Source organism: Coenobita brevimanus, chromosome 14 (assembly GCF_032717465.1).
Source record: "Coenobita brevimanus isolate Jiangsu-jjx chromosome 14, ASM3271746v2, whole genome shotgun sequence".
Classification (NCBI taxonomy): Eukaryota; Metazoa; Arthropoda; class Malacostraca; order Decapoda; family Coenobitidae; genus Coenobita; species Coenobita brevimanus.
The window spans coordinates 10,408,994-10,430,057 of NC_136967.1; the positions used below are offsets into that span (position 1 = coordinate 10,408,994).

Sequence of the window (21,064 nt, forward strand, 5' to 3'; positions counted from 1 at the left end):
AGGGGGTAAAGGTCACAGAGCCATTTGCATGGAGGTGAAAAAAGGCCTTGAAGTCAGCAAGATGAAACATACGTCCTCTCACTTCGGAAGATGAGAGTACACTGATAACGCAGGGGCCAGGCCAGCCAGCCTAGAGGCCTGCTTTAGGGGTTATTCAGAGTTACCAATATTACTTCTTGAAACAGCTAAGTCTAGCACTGATATGATTGGCAGGAAATCTAGACAATACATTATAAATTTGGTAGTTCCAGGTGAATGTAAATATCATTTAGGCTTCTCCCTTCCCTCCTTACATGTATATTTATTACGAAAATAGATTAGAGGCCTACTTAGGAGATATATAATCAGAGCTACCAATGTTAAATCTTGAAACAGCTTTGTGTAGCACTGATATGATTGGCAGGAAATCTAGACAATACATTATAAATTAGGTAGTTCCAGGTGAATGTAAATATCACTTAGGCTTCTCCCTTCTCTCCTTACATGTATATTTATTACGAAAATAGATTATACGGCATATTTCAAGGGGAAAAAAACAGCGAAAATTAGCGAACGAGTGCACGTGAGATGTTGTCAGGTGATAATTAGCCAATTCCAGGTGTATGGCACTCTCACTTACCTGATTTCTTTCTTGTATATATTATTTGGTATAAGAATACGACATAGGGCTTATTTCAATGGATGAAATCAGTGAAAAATTCCAGGGAAGATTTACTTAGCGTAGCATGGCCGGGCAGGCGAGAAGATAGGGTAATGGAGGGGGAGTAGGGAGGGGAGTCAAGAACGGGGAGAAATGGCTAAATTGTCAACAATGGATGGAAGTACAGATGAGATTAGGAGTGCTGACTAGTGTTGGACATTGTCAGTACTGATAGATGATACAAGCCCCCACTTGAAAGCCCGGGTGAATTCAAAATAACACAGAATCACAAAAGCGACGCCCCGCGGTATGATCCCTTGCTCCCAAGCGTCACGAAAGTGACGCCCTGCGGTTAAGGGGTTAAACTGTTCCCTGCCCCAGCGGGGATTTGAACCTGGGTCCGTTAGGACTGCAGGCCACCTCTCTACCGATTGAGCCACCACCTCCCCCAAACACTGCTGTGTCTATGCCAGGAAACAGCATTTCCACCACCAAGTACTCTAACGCAGCATTCACACAGGAAGGGTATATGAGAACAGTAGTGCTCTAAATCATCAAGCAAAAGCCAGCTAATATTTGTATCAGTATCAGAAGGGAAAAATTATCAAATAATCAAAATCATACTGGAATAGGCTGAGTAATGATGAGAAGTAAATAAACGTATTACACAATGATCCTAAACTCTCAAGTCTTCAAGCACTTATTTCCTCACCTTTTCAGGTGTGTACTAAGGCTGGGATGATGATTATTTTCCAAAAATATGGTGGCATCCCACATTCTGCTCACTATCTTAACCTCTAACCACCGGGTGTCGGTCGGAACTGTCAAGAAACCGGTGGCTAGGAGGCACCGGATGTCAGTCGGAACCACACTTGTTTTCACACCACAGTTTGAAGTGGCTGCCACTTTATCTCATCACCAAAAGCTAGGGAGGGACTCCCACCAGCTGAGCCAAGCATACCTCAGTCATCTCTGTGACTCTGCCACGTGTAAGACAATCTTTTCTTAACCCTTCTCGTCCGATTCCGTTCCCGCCTGACGTGGACTTTTGCCTCATCCACCCCTGCCAAGCCTCTTTCCATGAATGCTAGGAAAGGACTCATGATAGTGCCACAGGGCGTGCCTTGAACACCGCTGTGTCTACTTTATCTAACAATGAAGAAGTTATCATGTTGAGTGCAAAGCCATAGTTAGGGCTGTGGGTAGACACAAAAACACATCCTGTTCTCGCCGCAAAAATTAGTCCTCTTCCTCACTTCATTGCTCATCGATGCAACGACTTACAGACCTGGGGATACTTTCATTCGCAAGAAGAAGAGTTATTGTGTAATATGGTCTTTAATTTATTCCTAACTGCTATAGTTTTTGAGATATTATGGTCTGAAAACAGGCTATTTGGGGGAAAATTCCTATAGTAAGTGAACAACGGCACTAGAAATAAGCCAGTGTGAAGGGGTTCAATGGTAAAATGCTTGAACAAAAACATACAGAATATTTACACCATAATAATGAATGGTTAGAATGAATGTATCTATCCATTGCCAGACACCTTAATCATGTAAGTGATGGCCACAAATACATCGTCTCCATGTCATCCTGTCCCCCGCCATTTCGCTGCCCTCCCCTTAGCTCACACACCCCTCTCTCATACACTCTCCACTCCATCCCTCCATCATATCCTTGGCCTCCCCATACCTCTCCCCGCCCCCCTCCACTTCACATACACTCTCCTCGTTTGTCTTTAGCTCTCCATCTTCTCCACATGGCCAAACCACCTCAATGTATTTCTCCCCATGCTTTCTATCACATCCACATCTACAGTACAATGCTCCTTCACTTCCCCATTTGTCAGTCTTTCCTGTAACTCCACATGCTCCTATTAAATAACTCATTTTCACTGCTCTTACCCTTGACTTGTGTCCTTCCAACAAGGTCCAAACTTCATTTTCATACATTAGAGTTGGTATCACAGTACAGTACTATCATTCAATAACTTTTTTACTTCCATGCTCACTTCCCTACTTCTTATCACTGCTTTCAAAGAACCAGCAACCATTCTTTCCTGTTGTACCCTTTCAAGCACTTAATCCTCCAAACTTCCATCCTTACTCATAACACAACCCAAGTATTTAAATGCACTAATTTTCCATTTCTTCATCAACCAACCTCATTGTGCATTCACTTTCTTCATTGCTTGCACTACTTCTATCCTACTGATCTCCTCCTCCCTTCTCACTCCCCTCCTTCTCCCAGCCATTCCTCAGCCATTTATGCTTGCATTGCTTTCATTCTCCATGTTTAACAGTTCTTTACAATATTCTCTCCATCTCCCTTCTCAATTGTTAATCTACCATTTTTATCTTTCACTCCCCTACTAACTTCTTTATCACCCTAACTCTCTTTACTTCCTTCCAGAACATTTTCTTACATTCCCTCCAATTTACAATCAGATTCCTTCCAAATTCCTCATCCACTCACTCCTGGCTCTTTCTTACTACTCTTTTCACCTCTCTTCCTCTCTACATATAACTCTCTTCCATCTCTCAGATTCTTCCATGCCTCTGCTTTGCATCCATCACAATATGCTTTCTCCTCTTGCACCACAGCCTGTCTTACCTCTTCATTCCACCATTCTGTTCCTTGCACCCCCTTTCGTCTTCTCTTCACCCCACACACCACCTCACATGCTGCACAGAATACCTTGCACACACATTCCACCTCCCCCATCTGCTCTAAGTCATGTTTACCCAGGGCAAATGCACTGTGGTATAAATAAACCTGCTTTAATCCATTATGGGCATTAAAATAGTCATAGCACAATATGTAATAAGTAGGTGGATATATCTGATGCATCAGGAAGAGAAACACAAACATCCCCTGGCCCAGAGTACCATGAATGCAAACATATGATGTATCTCAGGGAAGCCAGTTAGCCATGTGATGAAAGTGTTCCACACACACACACACACACACACACACACACACACACACACACACACACACACACACACACACACACACACACACACACACACACACACACACACACACACACACACACACACACACACACACACACACACACACACACACACACACACACACACACACACACACACACACACACACACACACACACACACACACACACACACACACACACACACACACACACACACACACACACACACACACACACACACACACACACACACACACACACACACACACACACACACACACACACACACACACACACACACACACACACACACACACACACACACACACACACACACACACACACACACACACACACACACACACACACACACACACACACCAGGCAGTAATATACAGTACTGGTATACCCAGAAAAAGTGTAGGAGACTGGAATGAGTAGGAGGTTGGCAGCCAGTGAGAGATTATCTGTCTCTCTGACAACCAGTGGGTCCCGTCACTCTGTCATACAGGAGCAGGAGTCGGCAGTGAACGATATAACTGTGCCACAATAAAACCCCAGGATGTCTCTACCTCACCTTCATCTTTTGATTACAGTACTGGAGTACAGCTCTCACTGCAGACACAAATCAAGGTAGAATGGAAGCCAAAGTCTTTTTTTTTTTTTTTTTTTTTTTTTCCCCCTAGGAAGTGGGAACCAAAGGCCAAAGCCCACAAGACTGTTCCCTCAAAGAAAAAGCAAAAGCATGATAAGAGAGAGCAAAATTCAAGAACTGTTCATTTTGAGATGCCTGGACACACTGTGTCTGAAAGACTGGTGGTCATAGGCAGTAGGAAACACAGAGAAAGACAGTTCCAAAGTTGGCCTGTTGCATACAAGAAGGACTGGGAGGAACAGTTAACTCTTGCATTAGAGAGCTGGACAGAAAGGGATGAGAGTTTGTTGCTGGACAGGTGCTACGCGCCCAACGTAGTGGTGGAGGGATGCAAGCAGACAGGTCAGAGGAGCAGTGACCACTGAAGTAGTGATAGTCTATCTATCTATCTATTGCCAGACGTCTTACTCCCGTGAGGCGTGCCACAAACAAAGCACCTCCATGTCGCCCTGTCCCCCACCATTTCATTGCCCTGCTCCCAGCTCACACCCCCTCTCTCATATACCTCTCCACTCCATCCCTCCATCTCATCCTTGGCCTCCCCCCCTCCACCTCACTCACACACACTCTCCTCCATCAGTCTCTCGCTCTCCACATGTCCAAACCACCTCATTGTGTTTCTCCTAACGCTTCCTATCACATCCACATCCACACCACAATGCTCCTTCACTTCACTACTTGGGTAGCAGGGAGTGTCCATGAACTTAAACTTTCTTCCCCACAATGCAGAACCTCTGCTTACCAAAATTCACTTATCCCCGGAACTACTACTCTCCGGAATTCACTTCCTGGGAGTTCTGTCTATCTATCTATTGCCAGATGCCTCAATCCCATAAGGGGTGGCCACAAACAAATTCCCTCCAAGTCCCTCTGTCCCCCGCCATTTCGCTGCCCTGCTCCCAGCTCACGCCCCCCTCTCTCATATACCTCTCCACTCCATCCCTCCATCTCATCCTTGGCCTCCCTCTTCCTCTCCCCCTCTCCAGCTCACTCACATACACTCTCCTCATCAGTCTCTCACTCTCCATCCTCTCCACATAGCCAAACCACCTTAATGTGTTTCTCCTAACGCTTCCTATCACATCCACATCCACACCACAACACTCCTTCAGTTCCTCATTTGTCAGTCTGTCTCTCCATGTGACTCCATATGCTCCTCTCAAATAACTCATTTCCACTGCTCTCACTCTTGACTTCTGTCCCTTCAACAAGGTCCAAGCTTCACTTCCATATTTCAGAGTTGGTAAAACAATACAGTAATCACTCCAATATCCGACGTAATAGAGCCATAGGTAGGTCCGGATATTGGTCTGTCCGGATATTGGGCCCCAGCTTATGGACTTGTACTTATGGACCCTAACTCAGAGAAACACCTATACAACTCCCTCTGGACATGCATAGCACCTATTTAAGACCCAAATCACACCAATACGGCACATAAATGACTGAAATAAATGCAAAAGAATCATAAAATGAGGGTTTAGAAGTAGGTTCATACAATAATAAACATTCTGGTGACTGGCTCCTGGACTGGTACTTATGGACCCTAACCTTGCCCAACTCAGAAAAACACCTTCCTACTGCACATGCATAGCTCCTAACACCCTATTCACACCAATAAAGGACATTAAAGAGTGAAATGAGGTAAGTATAGTATGGAAAAAAAGTACAGTATGAAACATTCTTATGTCCGGATAGCGGGGATGTTCGGATATTGGGCGTCCGGATATTAGAGTGATTACTGTACTGTCATGTAGTAGCTTTTTCACTTCCATGCTCACTTCTCAGTTTCTTATCACTGCTTTCAAGGAACCAGCAACCATTCTTCCCTGCTGCACCCTTTCAAGCACTTCACCCTCTGAACTTCCATCCTTACTCATCACACTACCTAAGTATTTAAACACACTCACATTTTTCATTTCTTCCTCATCCAGCCTCACTGTACATTCACTGACTTCACTTTTCTCAAAGACCATCACTTTGCTCTTCCCTACATTCACTTTTAGATTAAGTTTCTTACACACTCTCCCAAACTCATTCACCAAGCCTTGCAGCTCCCCTCCGTCTTCACTTAACAACACAGTATCATCTGCAAACAACAGTACAAGGAATTTCCAAACACTGCCCTCTCTCCCTAGGGCGACTCCAACATCCACTGCCCTACCTTGTATCTCTTTCATAACCCCATCCATATACAGACTGAACAACCATGGTGACATGACACATCCTTGTTTCAATCCAACCTTCAAACAGAAAAACTCACTCAGTTCACTTTCCACATGCACACCCTCATACATACTCTTCACAGCCTTCAACAACTTCCCATCTACTTCATATATTCTTAATACTTTCCACAATCCTTGTCTATCCACCCTGTCATATGCTTTCTCCAAATCCATGAAGGCTGCAAACAACTTCTTTCCCTTCTCTAGAAACTTTGCCACTAAAGATCTAAGAATGAATACCTGATCTACACAACCTCTTCCCATCCTACAACCTCCCTGTTCTTCTTCAACTAATTCCTCTGTTATTTCCCTAACTCTGTCAATCAGTATCCTACCATATACTTTTCCTATTAAACTAAGAAGGCAAATGCCTATATGATTACCACACACTTCTTTTTCCCCTTTTCCTAAGTACAGGGGAATAATGGCACTAACACTTATCTTATTTCTTGTATATATTATCTGGTATAAGAATAGGGCATAGGGCTTATTTCAATGGATGAAATCAGTGGAAAATTCCAGGGAAGATTTACTTAGCATAGAATACAGTGTGGTGGCCTGCAATAATTAGGTAGTTCCAGGTGAATGTAAATATCACTTAGGCTTCTCCCTTCCTTTCTTATATATATTTTTATTACGAAAATAGATTATACTGCATATTTCAAGGGGAAATAAACAGCGAAAATTAGCTAACGAGTGCATGTGAGGTGTTGTCAGGTGATAATTTGCCAATTCTAGGTGTATGGCACTCTCACTTACCTTTTTTCTTTCTTGTATATATTATTTCAAGAATACTCCCCCAGTATCCCTGCTTGTCGTACGAGGCGACTAAAAGGGTTGGTGGTGGGTTAGTGCCCCACCCCGTAAAAAGAACTAACTAAAAAAGCAAATAAAGCGCCTCGGACCCGGACGGACCATACGTTGACGACTAAGGAACGGACAAAGGACATTCTGAGAGTAGGAACGTGGAATGTGAGAGGAGTGAATGATGAAGTGAAAGAGAGAGAGATTGTCCAGGTGCCTGAGGATGCAAAAGTGGATATATGTGGATTGACTGAAACTAAATGGAAAGGTGAAAGGATGAGAGAATGGGAATACGGTGTAGTTATATGTGCGGGAGTCAGTGAGAATGAGAGGGCAAGAGAGGGAGTATGTCTGATGATAAGCAAGAAGTGGAAGGAGAATATAAGAGAGTATGGAACAGTGGGTGCAAGGATTGTATGGGTGAGGATGAAAGTAGGTATACAAGCATGGGCGATTGTATGTGTGTATGCTCCAACAGAGGATCGAGTGGCAAGAGTGAAAGATGAGTTTTGGGCGAGAGTAGAAGCATGTATGGACAAGTTTGAGAGGAGCGAGAGAGTGCTGTTGATTGGAGACATGAATGGCAAAGTCGGGAATGTACGAGTGGATGGAGTGGTTGGTCAGTGGGGTGTGCCAGCGGAAGTAGATGGGAATGGTAGTGCTTTGGTGGACATCTGTGCTGGTAAGGGGTTGGCAATAGCCAACACCTACTTTCGTCATAAGATGATCCACCGGTATACATGGAGAGTAATGAGGAGGATGGATGGTGAACTTGTTGAACGAAAGGCAATGATAGACTACGTGTGTGTGGATGAGCGAATGAGAAGACAAGTGTTGGATGCAAGGGTGTGGAGAGGGTGGGGGAATGGAGTCTCGGACCATCACTTAGTGATGGCCAAGGTAGAGCTGCAAAGAAAGTGGTTGAGGAGGCGAAGGGGAAGACAGGAGGAAGCAGCTCCTGTGAGAAGAGTGGAGAATTTGCAAGATAGTGAGAAGAGGACAGAGTATAAGAGCATAGTGGAAGAAAGATTGGGAAGGTATGAGCTAGAGCAGATGGAAGGGGTGGAAGACGTATGTAAGATATTCACGGAAGAGATAAGCGCAGCGTGTGAGGCGGTTTGTGGAGTGAGGAGGAGATGCAAGGGTGTGCAAGGGACAGCATGGTGGAATGATGAGGTGAAACGAGCTGTGGAACAAAAGAAGAAGGCATATGGTGAATGGTTGGCGAGTAGAGGTAGGGGAGAAGATGAGAGAGAGAAGAGAGAGGTATATGTGAGCAGGAGAAGGGAGGTTAAGAGACTGGTGAAGGAGAGTAAGAAGAAAGTGGATGAAGAGTTTGGGAGGAATCTGAGTGTGAAATGGAGGGAGAGTAAGAAATTGTTTTGGAAGGAGGTAAAGAAAGTAAGGCAGTGTGAAAGGGGAAATAGTAGGGGAGTGAAAGATAGGAATAATAGATTGTTGGTGGAGAAGAGAGAGAAATTGAGGAGATGGAAGGAGCACTTTGAGGATTTGTTGAATGTAGAGAGTGAGAGCAGTGTGAGTATAAGTGGTTGGGGAATGGCTGGGAGAAGAAGAGATGAGAGGAGGGAGGAAGAGATCAGTAGGTCGGAAGTAGTGGAAGCGATGAAGAAGATTAAGCTGGGAAAGGCCCCAGGAATTGATGGAGTGTGTGGTGAAATGCTTAGGTATTGGGGTGAGATTGTTGTGGAGTGGATATGGAAGTTGTGTAGATTGGCTTGGGAAGAGGGAAGGGTTCCAGAGGACTGGAAATCAGGTATAATTGTTCCTCTGTACAAAGGAAAAGGGGAGAGAGAAGTATGTGGTAACCATAGGGGTATTTGCCTTCTTAGTGTGACTGGTAAAATATATGGTAGAATACTCATTGATAGCGTTAGGCATATGACAGAGGAGCTAGTTGGAGAAGAACAAGGGGGATTTAGGAAGGGAAAAGGGTGTGTAGATCAGATATTTGTTCTAAGATGTTTAGTGGAGAAGTATCTAGAGAAGGGAAGGAAAGTGTACGCTGCCTTCATGGACTTGGAGAAAGCTTATGACAGAATAGATAGGCAAGGTATGTGGAAGGTATTAAGAATATATGGAGTGGAGGGGAAATTGTTGAGTGCTGTGAAGAGTATGTACGAGGGAGCTAGGGCTACGGTGCGAGTGGATGGTGAGCTGAGTGAGTTCTTTGATCTCAATGTGGGACTGAAACAGGGGTGTGTAATGTCTCCATGGCTGTTTAATATTTATATGGATGGGGTCGTAAAGGAGGTACAAGGTAGGGCAGTGGATGTGGGGGTGGCCCTAATGAATGAGGGTGAGATTTGGAAGCTTCCGGTGTTGCTGTTTGCTGATGATACAGTATTGTTGAGTGAAGATGAATGGGAGTTGCAAGGTTTGGTGAATGAATTTGGGACAGTGTGTAGGAGGAGGAAGCTGAAAGTTAATGTAAACAAAAGTAAAGTTATGGTGTTTGAGAGGAATGAAGTCACAGAGTGTGCAGTGAGGTTGGATGGTGAGGATATGGAGAATGTGAGTGCATTCAAGTACTTGGGTAGTGTGATGAGTAAGGATGGAACTTTGGGGGATGAAGTGCGTGAAAGGGTACAGCAGGGAAGGAAGGTTGTTGGCACACTGAAAGCAGTGATGAGAAATAGGGAGGTGAGTATGGAAGTTAAGAAGTCACTGCATGATGGTATTGTGATCCCTACCCTGACGTATGGAAGCGAGGCGTGGACCTTGCAAGAGGGGAACAAGTCAAGAGTGAGAGCAGTGGAAATGAGTTACTTGAGAGGAGCATGTGGAGTGACATGGAGGGACAGGCTGACGAATGAAGAAGTGAAGGAACGTTGTGGGGTAGATGTGGATGTGGTTGAAAAGATTAGGAGAAATACACTGAGGTGGTTTGGACATGTGGAGAGGATGGAGAATGAAAGACTGACTAAGAGGGTGTATGTAGGTGAGGTGGAGGGAGGGAGAGGGAGGGGTAGACCGAGGATGAGGTGGAGGGATGGAGTTGAGAGGTATATGAGGGAGGGGGGGGTGAGTTGGGGGGAGGGGAGTCAAATGGTGGGTGACAGAGTGACTTGGAGGCGTTTTGTCTGCGGTCACCCTTTGCGGGATTAGGGCGTCGGGCTATAGATAGATAGATAGATATATTATTTGGTATAAGAATAGGGCATAGGGCTAATTTCAATGTATGAAATCAATGAAAAATTCCAGGGAAGATTTACTTAGCATAGCACGGCCGGGCAGGCGAGAGGATAGGGTAATGGAGGGGAGGTAGGGTAATGGAGGGGAGGTAGGCAGGCGAGTCAAGAACGGGAAGAAATGGCTAAATTGTCAACAGTGGATGGGAGTACAGATGAGATTAGGAGTGCTGACTAGTGTTGGACATCAGCAGTACTGATAGATGATACAAGCCACCACTTGAAAGCCCAGGCGAATTCAAAATAACACAGAATTACAAAAGTGTCACCCCACGGTATGATTCCTTGCTCCCAAGCGTCATGAAAGTGACGCCCTGCGGTTAAGGGGTTAAAGATTATGCCAGACTCAATCGAAAGCCTTTGAGATGTCAAGTGCAATGACAAAACTTCCACCGAAGTCCCAACAGGAGGATGACCAGGAGTCTGAATGCTAGGTAAGATCGCTAGTGGAGCATCTCTGGCGGAACCCATACTCACAATCAGTAAGAAGGTTGTGATATGAAAGGTGTTTCATAATTTTTTTGTTAAGAACAGATTCAAAAACTTTTTAAATACTGTGCATGATGTTAGAGCAATTGGGTGATAGAGGGCTGGGAATAGTCGCCCTTCTTTGGGACAGGCAGAATGATAGCAAACTTCCAGCAAGAAAGAAAGGTACAAGTTGATAGACAAAGGTGAAAGAGTTTTCCCAGGAAGGTTTAAGCACAGATACATAGTTCTTGGGGACAACAGGAGGGATCCCATCAGGTCCATTTGCCTTGTTAGTATTGAAACCAATGATGGCAGAAAATACATCACTTAAAGAAATTTTAATGTCAGCCATGAGGAAGTCAGAGGGGGGAAGTGATGGAGGAATAGCAATGGAATCATCTAAGGTGGAATTTAAGAAGAAACTCTAAGCAAAGAGTTCTGCTTTATCAGCAGAAGAAATAACTACAAAGTCATCAGCGTGGAAAAGAGCAGGGAAGGATGATGAGGTAAGGTTGTTAGAAAGGTTCTTTGGCAAGGTGCCAGAAGAAGCAGGAAGAATTTGAGTTGCAGTTCAGAGCATTTAGTACAAATAAAATTACACTCAACCCCCTGCTATCGCGCGTTCAGCTATCACATTTATCTGCTATCAAGCACACATCAAATGCACAACCATACATGCTATCACGCACCCCAAGACTGCTATCACGCATCGAGTTTGAAGACAGGTTAAGCGAAACTTACTCACACGGCACTTCATACGAGGTTTGCCAAGGATATGATGGTTAATTGGAACGGTAACGTGGTAAAATTGCCGACGATACCACGGGCATTTGGAATGCATCTGAACGGATTCCTGCCGAGGATACAACGGGCAAAACAAAACAGTGTGAACAAAACCCATTCGACTCGAAAGAATATATCGTACTACAGCATTGAAATTTAGCCTAACACTGAATACTTATTAATACTGTATTTTAGAATAAATATCAATTGTTTTGAAACCCTTATAAAGAGTTAATATTTCCTATGCCGAGAAAACTGCAATGTCGATAAAGTAATCATGTGTTTACAACTGAGACGGGGCTCTGGCGACAGTATGAGGAACGTGTGTGATAGCGTGAAAGTTTTGTTCTACTTAAATCTTCCTCAGCCATTCCTGATACGATGTACCGTGTGATATCCCCTTTAGCTGTGGACACTAAGAAATCATGGAGACAGCTAAAGAGATCTGGCAGCAATTAAGCCACTCCCAAGCCTCGGAACCCATCAAGCCACCCAAGCCTTAATCCTTATAAAAGTTTGATGGCCTTTTATGTTGTTTATTTATTCATTATACTGTTATTATTAATATAATAATGATTATTTCACGTTGGAGGAGAGATTGTCAGGAAATCGCAGACATAAAGTGGTTAAAAGTTAGAAAAATGGGCCACCGAAAAACCAATTAGAAATTTTCCCATTGATTGTTCAGTTCAGCTATCGCATATTCAGCTATCACACGCATTTGCTGTGACCAATTCGGTGCGATAGCAGGGGGTTGACTGTATGTTTAGCAGAGTGCGGAACACACGAGGTCTGTTCAGAAAGTACAGTATCTGACCTTAGGCTCTAAAAAAATACATTGCTAACTTGTTGAGCTAGGACACTAATCCCCCTCAAAGCAGGCCCCTTCTGACTTGACACACGTAGCCCAGTGTTCTTTCCACTGCCTGAAACATTCTTCAGGTTTGGTATCTCCTGCAGATGCTTTGTCGCACACGTCATGATCTCTCCTCTTGCATGAACATTGCTCAAGACATGGTAGTGTGTGCAAATTGTGATCCAGACTTTCTGAAGACTGTTACCACTGGAGATGAGACTTGGGTGTAAGGGTATGACCAAGAAACAAAAGCACACCCATTCCAGGGGACGCATGTAGGGTTGCCTCGGGGGGGTGGGGTTGGGGGGGGGAGTATGACAGGTCCATAGCAAGGCGAAATGCACTTCCATGTTGACAGTTTGTTTCCACTACCGTGGTGTTGTGCACCACGAATACGCACCACAAGATCAGACTGTCAACAAACATTACTACCTCAATATTATCTGTCGTCTTCATGACAGCTTGGCAGAAGAGAGCGGACCTTTGGAAGTGGCAAGTTGGAAGCTGAACCATGAAAATGGACCTGCTCATTTTTCTCAACTGATTCAGGAATTTTTGGCCAAGCACAACATCCTGCAGGTCCAGCAGGCACCCTACTCACCAGACATGGCTCTGTGTGGCTTCTGGTTATTCCCCAAGCTCAAGACTGCGCTGCAGGGTTCCCAATCTGAGACGAGATAAGAGATCATGACAAATGCTACGAAGCACCTGCAGGAGACACCAAAAATCAACTTTGGAAAATGTTTCAGGCAGTGAAAAGAATGTTGGGCTATGTGTGTTAAGTCAGAAGGGGCCTACATTGAGGGAGATTAGTGGCCTAGCTCAACAGGTTAGCTATTTATTTTGTTACAGCCTATACAGACCTTGTATAGTACTTAGCACGATTCCGGGCAGAAACATAAAAGAAATAAGATTCAAGGGTGGGCTGGCTGTGGTACCTTTTGTAGGTCCTCTCCTTGTTGTGGACAGCATTAGGGAAAGTGTGGTTAAACCATTTTTTTTTTATGCACTAGTCATATGATAAGAGAAAGGAAGGTACGCTTCTATGCTCGTGACAATAACCTCCATAATGCACAAGGCACACTCAGATAGCTCTAAGCCATGGAAACAATAATCATTCTATGGAAAATCAATGAAGTACTGCCTGAGGGTCGCCCAATCAGCATCTCTCCGTAATCTGGTTTTTGTTTTTCATGGAGGGAACAACATTGCAGGCTTCTGGCCTTTGATCCCTTCTTCTTTGCATTAAAAAAAAACAAAAAAACTCCAAAGTGTCATAGCCACCGCTTCTTGGGAGGGTCAAGAGGCCTTACTGGAGCAACATGACAGGTTAAGGCGACAAGGTTGATCGGAGGAGCCAATGGAGAGAAAAGATTAACAGCATATGCACAAGGATTGGTTGTATGGAAGAGGTCAAGTATGCTGGAACTCTCTCCAAGGCAGTAAGGGACAGGGTGCTGCACAAGCTGTTCTAGGTGCTGTACAAGCTGCTCTAGGTCATTAAGGATGGAAAAGTTGTAGGTTTGTTCATTAGGTGCAGCGGGAGAGGAGAGCCAAAGGTGGTCATGGACAATGAAATCACATAGAATGGAGATTTCAGTGAAAGGAGATTTTGATAGGATGTGTTCCATCTTAGAAGTAAGATAATCAAGGAATTTTTCAGTCAGCAAAATTAGGGGATATGTAAACAGCAAAGATATATTTAGTCAGAGAATGACAGGATAGCCGAAGCCAGAGAGCAGAGACTTCCGAAGATACAAGCTCGGGAACACAAGAGAAATGCTAACATATACACAACAGCCACCTCTGGCTTCGAAGTGAGTATTGAGAGAGTAGGAGGATACAGAGACGAGTTTGCTATCAGTCACCTCAGACAGCTGAATCTCTGTGAGGAAAAAAAGAAGTGGTTTAGAGGGGTAGACGTGGTGTTCAACAGAAAGTTAGAGGAATGGCAGTGAGTGCTGCAGAAATGGAGAAAAAGTGAGTCAGACTGGTTCCAGGCATCTAGCTTGGTCGTCACTGGGAGAGGGTGGAGGCTTTTATGGTCCCCCCTCCTGAGGACTCTGAGGCTTGGTGATGAGATGCCATTTTTTAAAGAAATTTTGAATAGGAAGTGTAGTATGCAATGTGCACGTAGCTTGGCATTGACAGAGGAACTTGTATTGGTAAGCATGTTGGCCTACTCTCTATGTTACTGAAACACTGAAAAAGTTCAGCAGAGTGGGATCGTCAGAAGCCAGTCCCGAGGGCTGATGAAACAGGAGCTCCAGCTCTCCCTGTCATCAACTTTCCATCCACCTTGTGAGCACTGCCCTGTTTAGCAGGCACTACAGTCTACTCCCTCCTCCTCCTTCTCTGTCATAAGGGGTATGAGATTACATGCAACACAAGGGCAGGAAAGCATGAGTGAGACAAGGGTTAGTCCTCACTCACATCCCTTGTGTTCACGTTTTATACTTCAAAAGGAGTATTTATGTAGAATTTCTTCCTTTTTCCCCACAAAAGTGCACTCAGTGTAGATTTTTCCTTTTTGTACATCAAGAATATATGACAATTACATCAAAGAAATGAGGTACAATTTGACTGTGGTACTTATGACACTGGTACCTATACCTGGTTGAATTTCTTAGGTCTGGCATGACTAAAAAGATTTAGGATAGGTCAGATAAAGAAACAAATAACTATCAATACAGAAACATATAACTATTAGTACAGAAACTAATACATATTAATACAGCAACAAATAACCATTAATACATAAACAAATAGCTATTTATACTTGTTAGTATCACACCACAACAGCATTAACAATTATTCTATTTATTGGTACAGTAATTTATGATATCATCATCCTCCAGACCTCCTTTCCCACCCTAGGGCAGGGTGAGGAGTAGCAATGTCCAGACAGCCCAAATCTGCCCAGTCCAATGGGCCATGCTTCCATTCACTCATCATTCAAGCCCCTGGAATACTGGCTCTATAAGATACGTCCAAAACATTCACCACGTTCTGTAGCTTCACACTAAAGTATCCAACAGTCAATCTGGATGCTGCCATGTTAAAAGGGGTGCCAATTCCCTGATTATGCACTTCTCCTCACAACATTCATCCAGCCAGCTTAATCTCATCAGTTCCCTAACCTCACTGACTTCCAAACCTCACTTCCTCACACTCTCATCTACCATATCCCTCTATCTTCTCCTCGGCCTACCTCACCTCCTCCCTCCTTCAAATTCACTCAGATATACCTTTTCACCACTCTATTGTTAACCATTCTCTCCACATGACCATACCATCTCAGTACACTCTCTATGATTCTGGTGTCCACCAACTTCCTCATTCCACATCTTTCAAGAATCACATTATTTCATATCCTATCTGCACTCTGTACTCCACATACTGTACATTCCTCTGCAGTCCCATCTTCACTGCTCTTACTCTTGACTTTTCATTTTCATGCCATACCACAGTCTCATATCCATATGCTGAAGTTGGCACTAACACTCCTTCATGTAAGCCTCATGCAGTTGCAACACTCAAGCCCCTGTTTCTTATCAAGGCCTTCATTGTACCAGCTACTTTTCTTCCTTGCATCACTCTACTTTCCACTTCTTTTGCACATTTTCCTCTCTTTTCTGTCACTATACCCAGGTATTTGAACTCTGTCATCAATTCCAGTCTCTATCCATTCACTGTAACATCGTACTGAAAGTCTCTTCTCTCAATAACCATCACTTTAATCTTTTCTGCATTTACTCTCAAGGCATGACGCTCACAGACATCAGCAAAACTGCACCAGCCTACCAAGTTCTTGTCCGGTATTTGGAAGCAGTACTGCATCATCAGCTTACAACAAATTTGAGATATTCCATCCATCACCATTCATTACCAATGTCATCCCCCTCTCCATTACTTGTGTTTTTACTTCTCTCAACACCCCATCCATATATATATTGAACAACCATGGGAACATCACACAACCTTATCGCACACCCACACCAATCGTGAACCATTCACTTAGATGCCCATTAACCCTTACACATGCTTTACTACCATCATAAAAACTCTTGATGGCACCTAGCAGCATACCATCTACACTGTACATTTGCAAAACTTTCGACAATCATTCCCTGTCCATTTTGTTATATGCTTTTTCCAGATCCATGAATGCCATAAACACCTTATGGTCCTTCTCACAAGCGTTCTCTGTTATCTGTCTCATTGCAAATATTTGATCCACATACCCTGTGCCACTCCAAAAGCCACCCTGCTCATCACTCACTAGGACTTACAATATCTCTCTTACTTTCTCCATAATAATTCTTTCATATACCTTCCCCACCACACTCAATAAACTTATGCTACGATAATTCTTGCACTCACTTCGCTCACTTTTAGTTTTGTACAGGGGTACAACCACAGCCTTTTTCCACTCTGTTGGCACAGTTTCACTCATCCATGCCTTCTTAAATATCCCCAACAAGCACTTCATTCCACTCTCTCCACAACACTTAATCAACTCTGCATACATCTTATCAACCCCAGCAGCTTTCCCATTTTTCAGCCACTTCAAAGCACTCTTCACCTGTGCTAGCGTCACATCTCCTGGCACTGCATTCCTTCTCTGCAAACCCCCCAAACCAATCATGTTTAGAGCCACTCTGCTCTCTCTATTCCCATTCATCAGGCTTTCAAAATATTCTTTCCATCTGGTCCTTACTTCATCCCCATGGGTTAATATTCTACCACCTACATCCCTCACACCATCACATTTCTTTCCGCTGTCACTTCTACATTTCCGCACCTCTTTCCAGAATATCTTCCTATTTTCAGAGTAGATTGCATTCATTTTTCTTCCTAGGTCATCATTTACCTCCTTTTTCCTATTCACTAGTCTCTTTATGTGCTTCTTGCTCTCAATATATTCAGTTCTTACTTCAGCTGAACCATATTCTGTAACCACTCTAGCCACTTCTTCCTCTTTTCCTCCACTGCTCTCTTAACCTCATCATCCCACAATGCCATACCTTTCTTTTTTTTTTGTTACTCTTGCCACACCACACACCGCTTTAGCATTCCTAACTAAGCAATCCCTTTATGCATACAGGCTGTCCAGATCCATTTCATTCCAATTCACTGATTCTAACTCCTCCTATACTTTGGTCCTGCAATCATCTGCCATTTCTTTGATTCTCAGCTTCTCAACTTTCAGTCTTTCTCCCTGACTGCTCCTCTCTCTCTTGATCCACTTCACTCCTCTCAGCTTGATGTTGCATACCACAATCAATATGATCTGACGGAACTCCACATCGTCCTCTCACGGCCCTCGTATCAGCATCCATTCCCATCATCGACCTCTCTATAAGCACGTAATCAACCAGGCTTCTTTCAGCATGGTCCCTGCTCCCTCTATGCCATGTATATTTATGTGCATCTTTGTGTTTGAAATATGAGTTACAAATGCACAACCTCCTCTCCTGACACATATCCTTCAGTTGCTTCCCATTATCATTTTCTCCTGGTACTCCATAACAACCCATTATGCTATCCTCAGGACCAGTGCCTACTCTTCCATTCGAATCAGCCATTACGATACCTTACAGCTCCTGAGCATTTCTCCCACTACTTCATCCAGCTCATCCCAAAACCTGTCTTTCACTCTCTCTCTCTCCTATCCTCACACGGTGCATATACTACAAGCATTGCCACTTTCACCTTCTCAAACTTGAACTTGACATACATACAACTTAAGCTGACACATTTGTAGTCTCTCTTTCCACTCTGCCACATCTCTTTCATCAACAAAGCAACTCCTTCCTTGCATCATCCTCACCCATTCATGACCAATCTTACACATTTCACACCCTTTCATCTTCGTTTTACACAAAGCCATCGTGGCGTATCTCGCACTCTTGAACGCATTCACCACCTCCACTCTTTTGCTCTCCTCATTCACACCTCTCACAATCCACATGGCCATGTGAATCTGCCCATTTGGCTGGGGCCCTGGGTGGGTATTGGGCCCTCCAAGGCTCTCTGAAACAACTGCCATGATTAAGTGATTTTGGATAGGGGAATCTGAGAGACACTTAACCCTGCCAAAAACCCTGGTGATATGGCTACCACCCAGCACTGTAAATGGTTTCCTAGGTACAGGAAACCATTTGGCTTGTCAGTGGAGAGATCATTTGGCATCTCTACACTGAGTGAGTAGATGATGGGTGCCCCCATTCACCACCAAGTAATTTATGACCCTTACATTTACAGTACACCAATGCTACCCTTCTATTAGCTTCACTAGTACCTTACCACATGGGGTGGAAGTCTTCCAAATATCCTACAGGAATGGGCTTTTCACACAGTATTTGTTTCATAGATCACCAAAGATATGGGGAATTCTTAAAATTTTACCTGTGAAATATGTAAACACTTTTTTATATCACACATACCATCACAGCCACAAAGTTACCCCCCAAGATCAAAACTTGCTGCTAAACTCTCCTAATGCACAGCTTACTTTTGGCATAATTTCAAATTCTTTGCTGATGTTGGGATTGGATAATTAAAGGCATTTATGTTAGGATAGGTTAGGCTGGGTTAGAGTAATTAAATTAGGACTTGTAACTTAGGACTGAGATTGGAATTTTTCTGGTTGGCATTTGGGGGCTTTCTAGGTTAAGTTAACTGGCAATTGAAGGTGCTTAAAATCTAGGGGGTTTGGGGGACTTAGTCCCACAGATTAGCTAAACAAGGTAAGGATACGTTAGGCTAGGTTGGATCATTAGGTTTCCCATAGCTCTGAATGTTTGGTGCACTGACACGTTATTTTAGCAAGACTGTTGGTAATCAACATGTCCCATTGGTCAATAAGCTGCCGTAGGCAAACTGGCAGGTTCCTTGAATACCCCAAAATAGGTAGTTAAATTTTTTCCTATACCGGTACACTTTTTATTGTTTAAAATAACAAAATAACTATCTGTGTTGCATACTGTACTAAAATTACTATCATGAATATTGTACCATAAGATTGTATAAAGACAGTTGCAGTCACCATGCCTGCATGGTAAAATTCTGCCTTGACTGTTTTTTTTCTTTCAACCCTCAGATGATATTCTTGTTAGTAAAGACCCTTTGTATTAAACAGTTTAATGATGGCTATATCAACCTCCACCACTTAAGAAAAAAAAAAAAAATCCTATGCCTAATACAATCCCCTGACAGTATCTGGAATAAATCCTCAGGTGAAGAGGATTGTGCACATGTAAATATAATCTGATTTAGTTTACCATTCTTCTGGCAGTATGCCACTGAAGAGCCTCTTGTCAACCACATGCTGGAGGTGCACAGATTTTGATACAGGGATGTGTTGCATTCGTCATGTTGCTGTGTCAGCAGGAATTTTCTTGTTCGCCAAATCCATTGCCTTAACATCACGCTGAAAAGGGCAAGACAGTTTTACAAAGAACTGCTGTATAGGACTTTAACAGAACACATAACAGTAATGCAACAGGCATCATTATACTAAATATTATGCATCAAGTTCTATCAGTTCATTTCCAACACGCTTGCATGTGTTGTCCTTGGTCACCTGATGGCAGCTCTCTGTGCTACTTGAACTCTGGCAGCCTCCCTAATCAGTCCCTTATCCCTGAGGTCACACACTATGACCTCGTCCCAGATCTTTTTTCAGTCAGCCCCTTGCAACCCTACCTCCAATGTTAACACTTCTAAGTTTCTGCACCCAATTGTCATCCCCCATCCTCTCCACATGCCCAAACCATCTCAATCTACCTCTCATCATCACAACACCAATACACTCCAGTTCCATCCTTCCCCTTAACTTTAACATCATAAACCTAGCCTCTCCCCCCAGGCCTTGCATTCGAGGATGCCCTCCACATCTGTCTCATCATTGCCACTTCTGTACGTCTGAGCCAGCAAATATCCTCTTTCTTTACTGTCGAAGTCTCACTCTATAGCATAACACTCCTAACACGTGCCACACACAAAGATCCCTTAGTATGCAGGGAGAGCCCTCTCAATGTCAGGAGAGGCAACAGCTCCCTGAAATTCTTCCAATTACTCCTCACTCCATCCCCACCTCCAGCACACAGCATGTCTCTCAAGTAACAAAACTCTTCCACACACTTGAGAGACTCATCAACAAGATCAATCCTTTCACAACTGACAGAGTCCACATGCTCTCCCCAACACACGACACATGAAATCAGCATTATCCCGCAGTCTACCTCTAATACCAATACCGTACATCTCTCATGCACCCAGATGTCACAAACACTATGGAATTACTTCTCGTGCCCTCGTGGCAAACTGCACATGGCCACTCTCCCTCTTCTTTGACACTATCACCACCAACCCTAGATACCATCACCTGTTTTATCTGCATTTACCCTTAGTACTGTACAGTAATAAGAAAATAATAAGTAACTTTTGGTTAC

General features: G+C 43.7%; 1 protein-coding gene across 3 annotated transcripts in view; it reads right to left on the reverse strand.

Annotated features, from left to right (window-relative positions):
* Positions 1–21,064, reverse strand: part of beg (malonyl-CoA-acyl carrier protein transacylase beg) — a 96,162-nt gene that overhangs the window by 73,750 nt on the left and 1,348 nt on the right. For 2 of the 3 annotated variants that reach the window (XM_080287300.1, XM_080287291.1), the window contains exons 2-3: positions 19,892–20,040; positions 13,207–13,272 (exon numbers count right to left, since the gene is read on the reverse strand). In XM_080287300.1, the coding sequence (XP_080143426.1) occupies positions 13,207–13,272; positions 19,892–20,040 (215 nt within the window). The remainder of the gene's footprint in view (positions 1–13,206; positions 13,273–19,891; positions 20,041–21,064) is intronic. The other variant, XM_080287295.1, reaches the window with a different exon arrangement.